General features: G+C 39.1%; 1 protein-coding gene across 1 annotated transcript; it reads right to left on the reverse strand.

Moving 5' to 3' along the window:
* Nucleotides 1–2,342: 2,342 nt before the first annotated feature.
* LOC110060548 (2-aminomuconic semialdehyde dehydrogenase-like) lies at nt 2,343–15,445 on the reverse strand. The gene is made up of 12 exons (XM_089271767.1): nt 14,990–15,445; nt 12,953–13,159; nt 12,249–12,460; nt 10,972–11,138; nt 9,739–9,809; nt 9,062–9,166; nt 7,513–7,588; nt 6,888–6,986; nt 6,275–6,347; nt 4,860–4,900; nt 3,814–3,909; nt 2,343–3,004 (listed from the first exon to the last, which is right to left on the reverse strand). The coding sequence occupies exons 1-12, from the start codon at nt 15,160–15,162 to the stop codon at nt 2,858–2,860; spliced, it is 1,467 nt and encodes a 488-aa protein (XP_089127893.1). The 5' UTR covers nt 15,163–15,445; the 3' UTR covers nt 2,343–2,857.
* Nucleotides 15,446–15,986: the final 541 nt, after the last annotated feature.

The raw sequence follows: 15,986 nt of genomic DNA on the forward strand, positions 1-15,986 counted from the left end.
ACCGATGGGTCCCTCTGCGATTTTACGCGAACAGCGCAAAAGCGTTAATGATTGCTTCGATTTCAATAACAGAGGATAAAGAAGAATTAATACGACGTGATCCTAGGAGTATGTCGATCAATAGGTATTGGGTGGTTTTCATTCTGTTTTGTTGTAAGTTATTGTTTTGTTATGCATTATGTCATGCAAATTGCCTAATGACCACTTTAGCTCTAACCAATTTTTCCAAAACGGACGTCCTGAATAATTGTTGAGCGGACACCAAGGTTTGTCCCCAAGTTAGGCTTATATATGTTTAAATCGATATTTCAAGGCTTACTAATCATGAACAAGCTAGCGCTGTAGAACTGATGAAAATGTTCAGTTTTCATTTCATGATTGTTATAAGCACACAATGATCACAATACTCCATCAATTCTGTCAGGGGTAGTTGAATTGCTTGTACGTGACTGGCATTCATAACCCCACATAACTTCGGTTGGTGCTTTAAAACTCCATCATTTGCAACCTATTTGCTTATTTAACAGTCTAGTTCGTCTTAAACAGATTAGCTCTAGAGAGTGTCAATTCATTCAAAAAACCGCACATAATTAATTCAGTTTTCAAACCTGTCTTGCGTATGATTAAAGTCATACCACATAAAAAAGCAGGCTGGAATAAAATAAAAGAGTAAGAAACAACAAAAACAACAACAACAACAACAACAACAAGTTTAAACTGTAATAATCAAAGACAAACTCTAATATCAAAACAAGACAGGGAATACGTGATGGCGTAGACAAAGCAGTAAATTACCATTTTTGAGAAGGAATCTGTTCCCAAACATTGTTTTTGTTATTTCAAGTTAATTAAAAGAACTCATTGTTCCACCAGTTCATAGTTCGTTGACTGGCACTGACAAGAGGGGATGTGGTTAGGGTACCTATTTTTACACTCTGTTATAAACCCCAAATGACACTTTACATCAACTCCCATGTGTTCAGTGGACACCTCAATTAACCAGACGCGGAAAAGCTCCTATTGTTAAAACCCTAGCCTCGACTTAAATGGTCTCTAGAATGAATTTAGAATGCAACATCAGGTTACGTTCTTGAAAAGAGTCGCTTGAAAAGTGAAAACTCCATAGTTACCCTTCAGCAAGTTTAGTGTGCGTGTAGCATGTTTTTTTTTTTGTTCTTTTCTTCTTCTTCTTCTTCTTTTTTTGCGCTAGCATCACAAATATCAGGACTACAAGAAGATTAGCTTGGATTTCAATAAGACGAGATCAAGAAACGAGAAAAACATAATAAAAATATGCATCGGTTTCATCATTTGATTACTGAGTTGGTTTTTTCGCTGCAATTTTCGGGATACAGAACCTGCCTTGCTCATGTAATCGTCGAGATGACAAAGCTTCTTTTGAGCCGAATATCATTTCAAGAAAAATGGCTCTCAGACAACACTTTACAAGAGAAAGTCGTTATGTCTAGTCAGGTATTTGCAGATATATGGTGTGGTGAGGTTTTGGCCAATAAAAACTCACCGCGAAGGATTTATTGAAAGTTAAAGTGACCGTTGTTTGATTCTGTGTTGTGTGGCATTCAGTAATCGAATCCTACCCTATGCAAAAACGTTTACAAAGGACTCACACGATCCGGTCACATGGTACAAATTCAGCCATGCTGGAACGCATGTTACACAGTGGGACATCAAAAACAAAGAAACTCGTACCAGTCCAGCCTGACGTTCCTTTGTTTTGCAAGTCCTACGACATGACTAGCATCCTAGCATGGCTGAATTTGAGCTGGAAACCAGAGTGGGGAATAAGTGACCTTGAAACCAAGCGACCTGGAAACCAGAGTGGGGAATACGTGACCTCAAAACCAGAGTGGCGACTGGGGAAGAGGAAACAAGCGTGTAAAATAGTAGCTCAATAGTAGCTCCTAAAAGAAGACACACTTAATCAAAAATTAATAGGTTTTTACATTAAGGTTAACACGAGGTGAAAATTCCAACATGGTACCAAAGCTATCTGTCGAACTTCTATGTCTATGTTCTTTTCTTTAGAGCAAGTATTTTATGGGAATTTCAGACAAAGTAGCCTGGTAAAGTTGTCCAATTTAGACCTCGGAGTCACCAAGAATTTTGATATAGCAAACGTTACTAACTGTTTCATTTGTGGCTCCCTCTTTCAAAACACACTGTCAAACTTTACTTTGAGTGAGAACCTGATCGACTGATTCACCCAGTATAGTTCAGCACAGAATGTGACATACACCACTTCTTAGCCATTGCTTGAAACTGAATCCGCAATTTTCAACGATAAAAGACTAACGGTAACGTAAGAAAAACAAAAAACCAAAGCCAGTGATATTGATATTTATTTTCCCTAAATTGATCTAAGATACCCAGTGGTTGAGCTTGAGCGGTTTTTTAAAAGCTAAGTCTTCGGATGACCTTTTACATGTACACTGTTTTATCAGTCTCATTTACTGTCCAGTCCCCATTGATCTTCCCACGTATGTTTAAGGAGATATACAAAGTGAATAGTGGATGAAAAATTTGATCAGAACACTCTTGGAGAAAAACACAACTTTGAGTCGTGTGTTATGTTCGGTTGTTTAGAGAAGTTGCTAGGCAACATAGCGTAATGTTGTCATGTGACACCGTCCGAGTGCTCACAAGCCTTTGCTTGTTTGGTTACATATGATCCGAAACTTACAACAAGCACTTCTGAGGAAATGACCATCGATTTTGCGACAGCTAAGTGCTCTTTCACTCCCGGTATGCTTGCTAAACCTCTGTGGTTACGTTACTGCGTTACAAATATTTTGGCGAGACCAGTTAGAGACCTAAAATGACATGACTGTCGTGGACCCTACATCTTGATGCAAACTGTTTTGACTTCTGTGTAGAACTCGTATGACTCCTTGGCCCCTTCTCGGCCGATACCTGAAGCCTTGAATCCTCCGAACGGCATATTCAGGTCACGGACCAACCAGCAGTTACACCACACTGTCCCGGCCTGAAACAACAGTAGAAAACATCTTTTGATGCTTTAATTTACGATTGGTCACGCAGCACCACTTTATTGGCGATGAAACTGACATTGCGTGACGAATCACTTATTATAAACACAAAAGACAGCTCAGTAAACGATGAACCATTATATTTTTGATTGGGGGAGGGGATGAGGAGGTTTAATAGTAATTTTATTAATATTCTTCATTTGGCGGACATCGCTTTCTTTGCCGCAGCGATTGTTGCGTAAAATTTTTTGGGACGGCCGCACTGCACTAATCTTTGATTACTAGTTTGTAATTTGTTTAAAAAAACACCATACCTTAATGACAAGTCACTAAAGAATAACGAAACACAAAGATAAAAAACTCAAACGAACGGATCATTAAAATAAGGGCACTGATTCACGTCTGGACATAGATTCAGATTCTCTCCAAAACCACCATTACATGTTCGACGGTATTCTGTCCGATGGGCGGTTTGCTGAGCGCTATTCTTATAGCGACTTTTTTTTACACAACCAGGTTGTTTCCGATACCGAAAACCCATGCCTGCCTTTTGGCTAGCGCTTATGATCTTTGTTCACGTCAGTTTCAGGTTTCTGTATTCCTTTAGCTGTTTTAAGGCTTCACTTTCGTTTTTCCTCTTTACTTTTTGCCACTAATGTTTAGAGAGAGTGTCAGTGCTGCGACTGATTATCTACTGCGCGTTGATCTACACTTAGGAACCAAATTGACAATTCCTTGCCAAGGAACTCAGTACTATAGACTACACTGCGAAATTAAGTCACCCAGAATTCACAAGTTCTTATACCTGTAAGCGTTTTGACACTCGGTGGGTTCGTGAAAGATTTTCTGACCACACTACAGCAGCTAATCCATACTGGACACCGTTAGCTCGCTTAATAACCTGACATTCAAGGAGAAAATACATTAGAGAAAGAGGATCTTATACAAGGCCTAGATAATTAGCTACACACAATCAAGAGAGGATGAAGAATTAGAGAAAATAATTCTACATATACGCCTTATTTGTAAGGCAATCCCTCAAGGCGCAGAATGGCTTTTGTTTTGAGGACATATACTTACTTACTGGCATAAATTAATTTTGTCACAATAGCGTTCCCATGTGGATTCTCAATGAACCCTAATTGGTTGCGGTTTACCCTTACAAATGCAAATTTAACCATAATTCCTGCAGTTGCGAATACCCGTGGGACTGAACCGTCCATCAACTGTACAAGCAGACGTCGTAGTACCCAGTTCTTCCGTGGATAGCTACCACGCACGAAAGTTTTCCTGGGGAATTCAAATTCGTGTAAAGCCGCTTGGGCTGTCCACGTGAGCAAAATCCGCATCAATGATTGGCTAATTCTGGACTCTCCTGGTATTTGCAGGATACCATTTAAAATATTTGTACAATTTCTACATATTTACTTAATATTTTATTTTCACATTCATAAATCTTTTATGTTGTGTCCCCGATTAGCAGCAATGCTAAATACTCCCCCCCCCCCCCCCGGAGAAACTTTAATGAAGGTTTTGCTGTTATTGTTGCTTTCCGAAACCGGGAGTGGTAGAAAAATAAGTCGCGGCGAGTTAACTCCGGAATAAGGGCCATATTGGTGTTAAGTAAATTTTAAAAAAAGGAAAAAGAGAAGACATTTGTTTAGGGTGAGAGAAATATCAATTCTCAATCAATTTTAGGGTAAGAGAAATATCAATTCTCCTGCGGCTTTCTCAAGACTCAGTTAGAGTGAAAGAGGAACACTTGACGCGTCAAAATCACTGCTAAATAAAGCTAAGGTAAAAGTTAAAATATATCAATTAAATGAAAATGGTAGTGGCTTTAACTCGTACCTCTTCCTCGGAATCGAATGGTACAACAGCTACCACAGGACCTATAGGGGGAAAAAAGACTCGCTGATCAAGAGTTCATTCAGTTTCTCCTAAAAACATCTGTATATTACTAAGAAACTGTTCAGTTGATGAGAATATAGATCATCATCAACTTAAGTGATTTCGTTAAGGCCTTGAGGTGATTGCGCGTCAACATAGACAAAACTACAAACTGGAATGACGAGATTTTATTGCTTTAGCGAACATGGAAAGCAAAGCGAACGGTTGCGAAAAGCTAGTCTCTTTGATGTCACTTGTTTTTCAACATTCAGATAGGCCAGGGGAATATAGGTTTAATTGCCATATTAAATACATTTTGAGCGACAAAACACGCAGGGCTTGTCTTGATCCTTTCCAAAACTGCCAGGCGAAACAAATCTCAGAGAAAAAAAAATTACAAAAGAATTGACGTTGTGACAATTTTCTGTTTTTCAAAAATGTTTGTTGAGAAAAGATTGTTCGAAGTTTTAATTTATTTTCTGTCGCAAGTCCAAGGCCAAACACAGTCCGCCGTTTGGGCCTCTTTTGTACCTTCAGTACCCCATAAACGATCACTGTTTTCATGAAACAGTGATCATCAAGGTGAACCTCGATATAGAGTTTGCCATAGCTATTACATTTTGTCAATAACTCCTGTGCCTTTTTTTTTCGCGTTTTCTTCACAGTTGTCTTCCCTGCATGTCGTATTTTTGCTTTATAAGGATAGCTCGCACGACACGGCACCATTTGCCGTTTTCCTTGCCTTAACCTGGTTCATGCGGGTGACTTTTTTGGGTCGCACCTCTGTAATGTATAAGCAACGTAACGTAAATCTTACAAGCAGCACATCAAGGCCCTGTGCTGATCTCTCACTAGAACAGTTTTCTCTTGAGTGTCGAGAATTGGTTAATTGCATTTCTGCGCTACGCGTCTGGCTAAAGAAACAGCTCCACTGTTTCATCTCATCGGAAGTGAAACCAAAACCAATCGTGAGTCGCTCGCACCCGTTTCTCCGCGTGTTACGTCTGCTACGTGCGTTTGCTTTGAGTCTTCATTGGTTGACTGGATTGTCCGTGTCCTAACTGTGATTGATCAGAGTGATTCCTTTAGTTTTGATTTTAGGACACTCAGTTGAAAACCACTCTATTTATCACAAATAGCAGCAACAAAACCACATAACTCAACCTAATCCAGTCGTGACTTGGTTTATGCGGGTTTACCGGAGCTTAGCATTAATTGCAAATTTTCTCGCGCTTGGCAAAAATTATATTTTTCCCGGCACCCTTTACATCGTTTCCAGGAAAGCTTTTGCTTCCTTTTGTGATTGGTTCAAAGCGCTTTAGTTCTATAAAGCACGATGGTCTTGCTTTTTCAAGTCATTACTGAAATGTACTGACCAAATATTTCTTCCTGCATACAACGAGTGCTATCGGACAAACCAGTCACAACCGTGGGTCGCATGAAGTATCCCTGAAACAAAGGACACAAAGTCTGAGGATTTTTTAAAAAAAAAAAAAAAGAGCCACAATTTATACACCTGCCAGTGTCTAAACTACAAAGACAAAGAGGAACAAACAAGATTCAGCTGGGGATTATCCTCTAGAGCTTTGGAAATTCCCTGGTCACCGAGTGAACAAAGTCTTGGTATTCGCAGACCAGCATTCCACAATCTTGGGCAGAGTCACTTGAAAAGGCGGATGAAGTTGAACAGTATGCAAAGATCTGTCACCCTGTACAAACAATTTACGTCACATAAATGGACAGAGTTCCCTCCCCCTCTTTCTATTTCACTTTGTGACAGAGGCATGTCAAATAAACTGTCAAATTTTTTGGAGGGAAACGACACTTGCCTTAGCAGTTGCAGATGATCGTAAAAAAAAGAAAAGATTGTAATAATCCATGTAGTTAGCAATTAAGTTATTAATACTACCACCGTTCAAAGAAGTGACTAGAATCAGGGGAGGAGGAACAAAATAGTGTCTCCACAGCTTTGTAGCTAAATCTCTTTACCTCTGTATGAGGACTTGGAAGTTCCAGAGGTGGCTCCTTTCCTTCACCATACACAATTTCTCCACCTTCATTCACAGCAAGTTTCACATATCCCAGCACCTTCAGGAGATAATGAAGTACAGTAACTTATAAATCTGAGTGAACCAGGTACAGTGCATTTAGGTATGGTAAGTCTGGATCAGGCCAGTGGTCCATGCAGCCAAAGTTTCTGTAGCATGAAGTGACTAGGAGTATAAGTTTCTACTTCCTCCCTGGATGGGATGCTAGTCCATCGCAGGGACACCCCCTCTCATTACATTTGCCAGTACCCTTTTTTATACCTAGATGGAAAGAGGTGCTGTGAGAGTAAAGGGTTTTGCCCAAGCCCACAATGCACTGATCTCCAGGGGTGGGTGGGGGGGGGGGGGGGGGAATACAACCTGTTGCTCATCACAAGTTGTTTTAAAACATGAGTCAAAGTAGGCTATTTTTCACAACTGAATGATTGATTCACACTTTTACTTTAGAAGCATTTCTTCTTATTTGTTTTGTTTTGTTTCGTTTTGTTTTGTTGGCTAGTTTGTTGGTTTGTTTGTTGTTATTGTTGTTGTTGTTGTTGTTTTTCCGGTTACATTTTGAACCTCACCTTAGCTAAATGTTCTTTGCTGACAAGTGCCCCAACATTAGTTGTTACATCTTTGGGGGAACCAACCCTGAGTTGCCTGATGTGAAAAAAAAAAAAACAATTTAAAAAAAATATGCTTTAGTTTCTTTGAAAATAACAAATTTTACTCTTAGAACCAAAGCCAATTAAAAATACTATTGACTATATTACCTGTCAAAATAAACTCCCAATGTACAGCAATGGCAGTTAAATTAACTAGGCAATTCCTCAAAAATAAAAGTTACCAAACAATAATTTATTTGAAACTTTCCCTGAATGTTCCCTACCAAGCACTGTTTCGAAAAATACAATAAAAGGATAGGTCACCATGCTCAATTAAGGTCATTCCCCAGTATTGCATTGCGCATCCTTACTGCGCATGATTTATGGCATCATTAGCACACATTCGTGCATGCGCACATCGAAAACATGGACGGATTTGCCTTGATATTGAGTTCTGTCAGTTGAAAAAGGGCTATAGCTCACTAACGAGCATGGGCACCCCAATTTTTTTTCCAGTCATTTTAATCAACTAATCATTAGCTTTGCATGAGAAAAGCCTGATCTGATTTCTATTGTTGAAAATTGAATTACTAAGGAAAATAGCAGCTGCGCTGTAGTCTTTTCTATTTTGCAGCTTGATAGCCGTTCCAATATTTTAACAAGGATCCAGCTGTCTGTCAAAATCACACTAAAAATGTTTATTTGTGTCCAACACAAGTATTGACTGTAGTTTGAGGCGTGTTCTCATGAGTCTGGGCTCACAAAGAGTTTACAATAACTTGGAATGCGTTCTTGTAATAAGCATTAAATAATGCTAAAATGGGACATTTTCAATGCCTCACTGCTCCTTGACGAGCATGGGCACCCCCCTTTTTATTTTACAATAAAAGTTCTCATACGATAAATATTCATTGGACAATGTTTGAACAAAAATCTATGTGCAGTTTTATTTTGGGAGAATTACCTTAAGAGATATGACGGGCCAATCTTATGCCATTTAGCCTAATTACTTGCATGAAATAATGCAAGCATTATTTCATCAGTTCACACTACATTTTGCAGTTGCTGGAAGAAAAGGTTATTAAAGCAATACTTGAAAAATCTTGATTTGTAGAAAGTCTCGGGCACTTGAAACAATGTAATAATATAATTTATGGAAAAATCACACAATTCTAAGTGACACTGACTCAAAATGTTCCTCCAATCGTTGTTTTTGAGGTCATAATTTGCATCCTTGAGTAATGGTTTTGTGCACTCTTTTAGTTACATGTATATCTTTTTTCCCTTCTGAACAATTTTAACTTAAAGGGGATAATTTTTACTCCAAATTAATGAATTTAAAAATGTAGGTCACCGTGCTAGTTTGCGACAAAACAAGCATTTATTTCGCTATCGAACTTAGCTTGAGGTAAATCTCTTAGTTGTGTATGCACATGCACTTGTGTGCGTGCACTAAATTATAATGCAAAAATCATGGGCAGTGAGGATGACCAATGCAAAACTGTGGAATAACCTTAAACTTAAGTACCTGGTTTGCTCCACAAATTTCTCTAAAAACTGGTCATAAATCCCTTTTTGAACGTAAACTCTGCTGGTACAAAGACAGATCTCTCCTTGATTGGCAAAACTGGACCTGCAGGAAAGTAACAGACCATGCAATCACAGAATTAATGCCGCAATTCAGTTTATAATTACTGTATTTAATAACAAAACCACCTTGACAGCTCATGGCATTCACAATGAGACAATAATAATTTATCAAAATATCCCCAACAACTTTATTAATTTTGGTAAAGTTATTATAAAAATATAAATTTTACTGGAAGCTTTTCACCCAGTACTTTTATTATTCACTGATTGTGGCATTAATGGTTTGACAGAAACCTACAGCATGTCTTGGTAAATCTTCATATGTTAATTTGCCATTGTCTGACTTGGTTAATCACTGGTCAATACATGTATGATTGGACATAAAAATTGTGCTGGACCCTACTAACTCCCTTTTCTGTTATTTACCACTCAATGAAAACTGACACAGTGTCATGTCAAGCCTAAATTCCTGCTTTTGTCCTTGAGAAGTTTGACTGCTTCTCGAGTGCATGAATGAGTGCTGCTGAATTTCAACCTTCCTGAGTCAATTACAGGCTATCAGCACTAACTGCATCGTCATGAGAAAAGCGAACTAAAGCTTAAATTTGTGCAAACCTGACAGTTGTAGCTACGCATTTATCCAGATCTGCATCATCAAAAATTATGGCTGCATTCTTCCCTCCAAGCTATAAATTACATGTATATGAAGACAAAAATTCAGTTGCAATTAAAGTGTAAATATTACTGACTGTGTCTCCTGCCAATACGGTCTATATACACGTAGTCAGTCTATCAGTTGTTTTTTTTTTGGGTGGGGGGCAGAGGATTAGTGGGGGGAGGGGGTGCGTAGGGAGGATGGGAGTACCAGCTGAGTTGACAGCAGTCAGCTAGCTACATTGTACATATACCTGTATGTAGTGATTAGTATAACAGATCTCATCCAAGGGTCCTGCCCAATAAGTGGGACCAGTGGATTTTCCAGTCAGGGCTAGTGTATTCTGTCTGTCACTTACCCCATGGGCAAGTGAAGTTTCTTGGAAAAAATTTAAGTTCAAACTACAGATTGATGTACTGTAAGAGATATTCCACCTTTTGGGGCTAGTGAGAATGATTTGGGGGCTAGTTAACAATTAGACCCAAAGCCCGCAAGGGCTGCGGGTCAATAGCCCATGAGGCAAAGCCGAATGGGCTATTGACCTGTGGCCCTTGAGGGCAAAGGGTCTAATTGTTTTAGTATCACCCAACTAGTCGGACAGAAAAGTTAAAAATAAAGTTAACAAATGCAAGTTGGAGAAATATTTATTTGGGAATAAAACGAAAGAAAGCGTCATGCTCAAATGCGCCAATTTTGCTACTCAAGGACTATTACTAATAGTCCTCTAGTAGCGTAGCCAATTAAAATGCAGGATTTGCATTAGTCCTCTAGTTGGGTGATACTAAACTACATTATACATGTAGTTAGAGCTTGCCCATTTAGGGCAAGCTTAGAAATTTACTCACGCAGAATAGATGTGAAATTTCAAGTAAGAATTACAAATGTTCAGTCTCAGCTAATTTCTCTATAACTAGCTTCCTTTTTTCACTTTAATTGGTGTTTTAATTTATCAGCTGCAGTTATTAGGCTTAATATCAGGGCTGTCAATAAGGGCGTAACCTATTGCACCTGCTATGGCTGAACATGCTTGGTGGGCCCTTGATACTAATGCCTTTAGTTCATACAATTCACTCATAAAGTAACAAGATTATTATGGGTGTGAAGACCAAGGCAACAGGTGAAACAAAAGTTAATGACAGCCCTGATTACAGTATATACATGTACAGTAGGAGATGCTCAGATTTAGCACTCACTTCCAGTGAAAGTTTCTTGTAAAATGGAGCACTCATTTCTGTGATGGCTTGACCAGTGGCAGTTGAACCAGTGAATGATACCACTGGAATGTCAGGATGCTTCACAATTGGAGCTCCTGCCTTTGGTCCAGTGCCGAACACCAAGTTAACAACACCCGGAGGGAGACCTGTCAACAAAAAAAAAATCAGGGGTGAAAACTCAGAGATGCTAGCCTGCGTCGCAAATGGCATTTACTCGTACATTTTGATGTTTAGTTTACCTGAATGGTTTGTTGTGCTTAAACGACACGGACTCCTACAGTTCATGACGTTTGCACACTTTTGCATTCTCTCTTGAATTTTGCTTTCTCAGCCTTTTTGATTCACACTTGTTTCTGAAGGGCATTTTATGCTGTGTTATTTAGGAGGAGTAGTGGAGTAGAGCCATTTGACAGTACTAGCATACAATGTAGGTCTGCATGTTTTCTGTTGTTATCTGTCCCCTCTTATATTTTTACAGCTTTTAATTTTTCGCAACCATTTGTTGGCTCCGCGGGACCGGAGTATTGAAAATAACAATTAGAATCAGGAAAGATTTCGAAAGTGAATTCCGGTGTTTTTTTTCTTCATTGGGGGTCTAGAATAAGGATTTGTGTGCTATTTCGCAGATGCTAGTAACCCACGATGCAGGATAAGAGATACCAGCCTTACAAAAAAATCTTCAAAATCCGTTTATCTTCTTGTCCCCTGAAAAAGTTGTACAATGTAGAGTGCCGCCAATTCAACCACAAAAATGTGTTGAAAATAAAAAAAATATATTTCCAAGAAAAACACCCAAAATCATCCCAAATATTACATGTCACTCTGTGAACTTAACAGTTTGCATCTTTCAACTGTGTTTGAAAATGAGTCTTGCTAAGGTAATTAAACATTCAAATGGAAATACATGTTTTGAAACAGGATTACGTTTCACTAATTATTTCAAACGAGAGCAAAAACAGCACCAATGTTAATGCTGTTCTTTTAAAACTAGATTTAGGGTGTCATCTACCAATCTCCTGGTTAAAACAATTTTGTAATTTTATAATACAACGTACTTGGTATCACTTGAGTTCAGAATATGCCTCAACAGCTTTCATTTGAGACTGGTCACACACTAGATTTTCATCTCCAAAATTGAAAGTTGGAGCCATGTTGTACAGGGCAATGAGACTATTGAATATGCAATGTTCACTAGACATGCATCATCATACATGCACAGGCTGATCTCTGCAGAAACTGCAGGCAAGTCAAAGTACCTGCTTCATTGAGAACCTTTGCCATCATCCATGCGGTAACAGATGTCATTTCACTTGGTTTACAGACAACAGTGTTGCCAGCACCAATGGCAGGTGCAATTTTAAATGTTAACAGGTAAATGGGTAAGTTCCATGGGGAGATCAAGCCAGCCACGCCTATTGGAGATCGGATGGAGTAGTTCATTGCACCCACATTTTCCAGAATATTAGAACTGTGAAAAATGAAGTTGTAAATGATGATAAAAGACAATTCAGTGGGTCAGTGTTACATCTAAAAGAACTTTCACAAAAACAACAATTGATGAGCAATAAATCAACAGTTATCATTAAATTACTGGTTTGATATCAGTCATATGTTAATTCACGAGTTTCATTTGATATTGAGACTAGCTTCAGGGTTTAAAAAAAAAAGCTGTCCAATCATCCAAGACAAATTAATAGATTTTCTTGCTGCGTAAGTTACTTTTCATTCTCACTTGCCTATAGGGCAAAGGTCCAGGCAAGTCTTCTACCAAGAAAAAAGAAAAAGTTAAACTTAGACATGCCTAGGACAAGCAAAATTTGAGAGCTGATTGTTGGAGGAGTAAGCTAAAGTTCGATTATTGTTTTTCCAGCCCTGTTGTTTCTCTTGTGGTACATGAGTATCACTTTCAACTAAGAGAATTACACAGTAATCTATAAATTAATACATGTACAGGACTTACTGATTTGAAGATGAAGCATTTATTATCGTGGAAGCAAAGAATCTAAAATTCAGGCAGGCGCGTGGGATATCCACCTTTTTGGCCAGCATCACTGGCTTGCCCTGATCCCTTGATTCTGCCTCGGCAAACTCATCTAACTGGGACTCAATTAGATCTGCAATCTTTCTCATAATCCCTGAACGAAATTCTGGTGTAGTGACAGACCAGCTACAGGAAAATGACAACATTAATTACAAATCTACTCTAATTCTGTCCAGGCAAGGATTTCAATAATTTTTGGCACAAGAGGGTAGTTTAGAAAAACAGGTGGGTAGTTTCTTGGAAGGCTCCAACTAGGGGGTCTGAGGACATGCTCACCCAGGAAATTTTGAAATTCCAGACCCTCGCAGATGCATTTTCCAGCATTTTGAAGCCTATTTTTATGTTGCTTTGTTGTTCCTAGAAGTCAGTCAATTTGAAAGACAAGGTTGATAACATGTGGCATTTTAATTCTTCATATTCAAATTGCTTCATGTATGATACATCATATCTCACCACAAAAAGAAGCATAATGTTAAAGTTTTAACACCGAAATGTGTCCCTTTCAATATATTCAACTAACCTCTCCTCTCATTCTTTTGCGACCTCTTTTGTTTTGATGTTGGGACAAAATATGCTAATAATGATTGCCTTTTGGCAGCCATCATTATTCATGCTTAGTCCCAGTTTCCTTTCAATTTCAGCTGAAGTGCCTGGCACAGTTTTTTCACTTCATATTGTTCTCATGCATTAGGTTAGACTTTCCTTCATCTCTCATGGTCCAAAAGGCTGAGTTAACACTAGAAAGTGTTTTCTTGTACCTTTCTTTTTCTTTACCTATAACATAAGACTTACATGTATTTTGCCAAATTTCTTGAAGAGAATCCTTAGCTGCGAGGAAATTATCTGATCTTATTAGTTATTTGTGTTCGGCTAATCACGACAACCACAAGTGGGTGGTCTGCTCATTACAAGGGGGTAGATCTACCCGCTACCCGGCTACTATTGAAGCCCCTGCAAGGTCAAGTACATAGCATTGTGTCACTACAGGCAATATCCATACCAAGCCCAATTTAGGGAGCACTGCTTTTAACTGTGAAATTTCCAGCAGGGCTGTGGTTTAAACCAGAAAAGTGAAGGAGGGTCATGCCTTTTTTTTTTCTTTAGAACCTTTCTCCTTCACAAGCTTTTCCTGAATGCATGATCAGCGATAAAAGCAAGCTGTGCATGCATGGAGCGTGATAATTTTAAATTTTGTGCAAACAAGTGGGTACATAGCACCTTCTGAATGATCATTTTGCAGAGCAGTGCCAAGCAGTGTGGCAATGCCAATGGCTCTGACCAGCTCAGCCAGGAGGGGTTCATTCATCACTAACCCTCTAGCATGTACTCATGAATATTTTCTAAGTAAATTTCACTGGCACTGTATATTTACACTCCCATAAAGACAATCAAACTCTACAACTGGTCAACTAAACTAAAGCCAGACAACAAAACAAGAGAGCACTATTTAATCCCCATCTGCAGATGCATTGGGAAAAGGAGCTGTTACAAAATTAGATACGATTAGAAAGGCAGCACCTGCGGGGGAGGGGGAATTGAGCCATTCCATTTTTTTATATGCACACCCTTCCCTCATTGAGGGTCTCGGAAATCTGAGGGGGAGGAGGGAGTCTTTAAAGACCACTTTTGAGTACCTTTGATCTTTTAGAAATTATGTTCAAAGGGAGAAGTATGACAGCACTTTCATGTTCTTTTTTTGGGTGGAGATGGTGGAGGGGTAAAATATTTACTTTTCTAACAGGGTTAAATTTAAAGTCCTCAATAGAGATGGAATGGCCCTGATATACATGTAGTTATCATGCAGGCCGTTCCTATCACGTATAATAGGGTGAGAAAAAAATGAGGGACCGTTAAAACAAAAATTCGTCCTGAGACACGCGATCTTCATTCTACTGCAACAAACGTAAGCACTGGCCGGCCACCATGCAAATTATGCAGAAAAGCCTTAATCCTGACCTTTCGAAAGCCTCGCTGGCAGCCTTGACGGCCATGTCAACTTCTTCTTCTCCGCTGTCAGGAACCTTGCAGTAAACTTTCCCTGTTGATGGGTCGTAGCTATCGATGTGATTCGCACAAGGCACGAATTTTCCACCAATGAAGTTCTCGAGGACTAACATTTCGGAAGCCATCTTGTTTGCTCTTTTGGCTGCCTGCAGGATCTCAAAGGCTTGTGGGTAGATTCGTCCCAGACCTAAGACCTGCCCCCGACACACCCCTTTATCTCACATAAGAACTGGATGAGACTATCTGTGGCTGGACTACAGCAATAAATGGACTGGGGACTAAACAAAATATGGGCAAAATATCGTGATCAACGAGTGGTGAGCACATCGATTATTTACTGTAACATTCTTTTAGTGACCTCGTCAAAGCGCTAATTTTCCAAGGACGCTGAAACATGAAATGTTCTTTTGGTTGTATGCGCATACACAGCGAGAAAGCGCACGTTTGTTCTTTTCTCCTTCCTGTAACATTATCATATTTTGGTGACCTCGTCAAAGCGCTAATCTTTCAAGTGCGCTGGAAAATCTGCTATTCTTTTCCTTTTATGGGAAAACGCAACAAGAAAGCGCGCGTTGTCTTTTTTTTTTTTTTTTTTTTTTTTTTCCTTGCTGTTACATTATTTAAGTGACCTCGTCAAAGCATTTCTTCGAGTGCGCATGAACGTCTGTGACCTACATTTCGCAATATGCGCACACGCAGCGAGAAAGTGCGTGTTTGCTTTTGTTTCTTTCATGTTGTAACATTATTATATTTTGGTGACCTCGTCAAAGCGCTATTAGGGAGTTTAAGAAACCAAGACGCGACGCTGAGGACAACGTCGATTAAAAAAAATGATTTTATATTTTACGGCACGAATCTCGGGATACTCTAAAGTCATTTTCCTTTGTTTCTCAGTGCCAAAACTATCACGACACTGAATCTGGGACAGGGTGAAGCATTTGAACAAAAA

Source organism: Orbicella faveolata, unplaced genomic scaffold (assembly GCF_042242905.1).
Source record: "Orbicella faveolata isolate gen_17 unplaced genomic scaffold, um_ofav_v1 contig_34, whole genome shotgun sequence".
Lineage (NCBI taxonomy): Eukaryota > Metazoa > Cnidaria > Anthozoa > Scleractinia > Merulinidae > Orbicella > Orbicella faveolata.

Coding starts and splice junctions, on each gene's coding strand:
- LOC110060548 (XM_089271767.1), bottom strand. CDS start 15,162: ATGGCTTCCGAAATGTTAGTCCTCGAGAACTTCATTGGTGGAAAATTC. Junction 9,810..10,971: donor ACAAGAAACTTTCACTGGAA/GTGAGTGCTAAA, acceptor TGTAATTTATAG/CTTGGAGGGAAGAATGCAGC. Junction 6,987..7,512: donor GCAAAGAACATTTAGCTAAG/GTGAGGTTCAAA, acceptor TATCTCCTGAAG/GTGCTGGGATATGTGAAACT.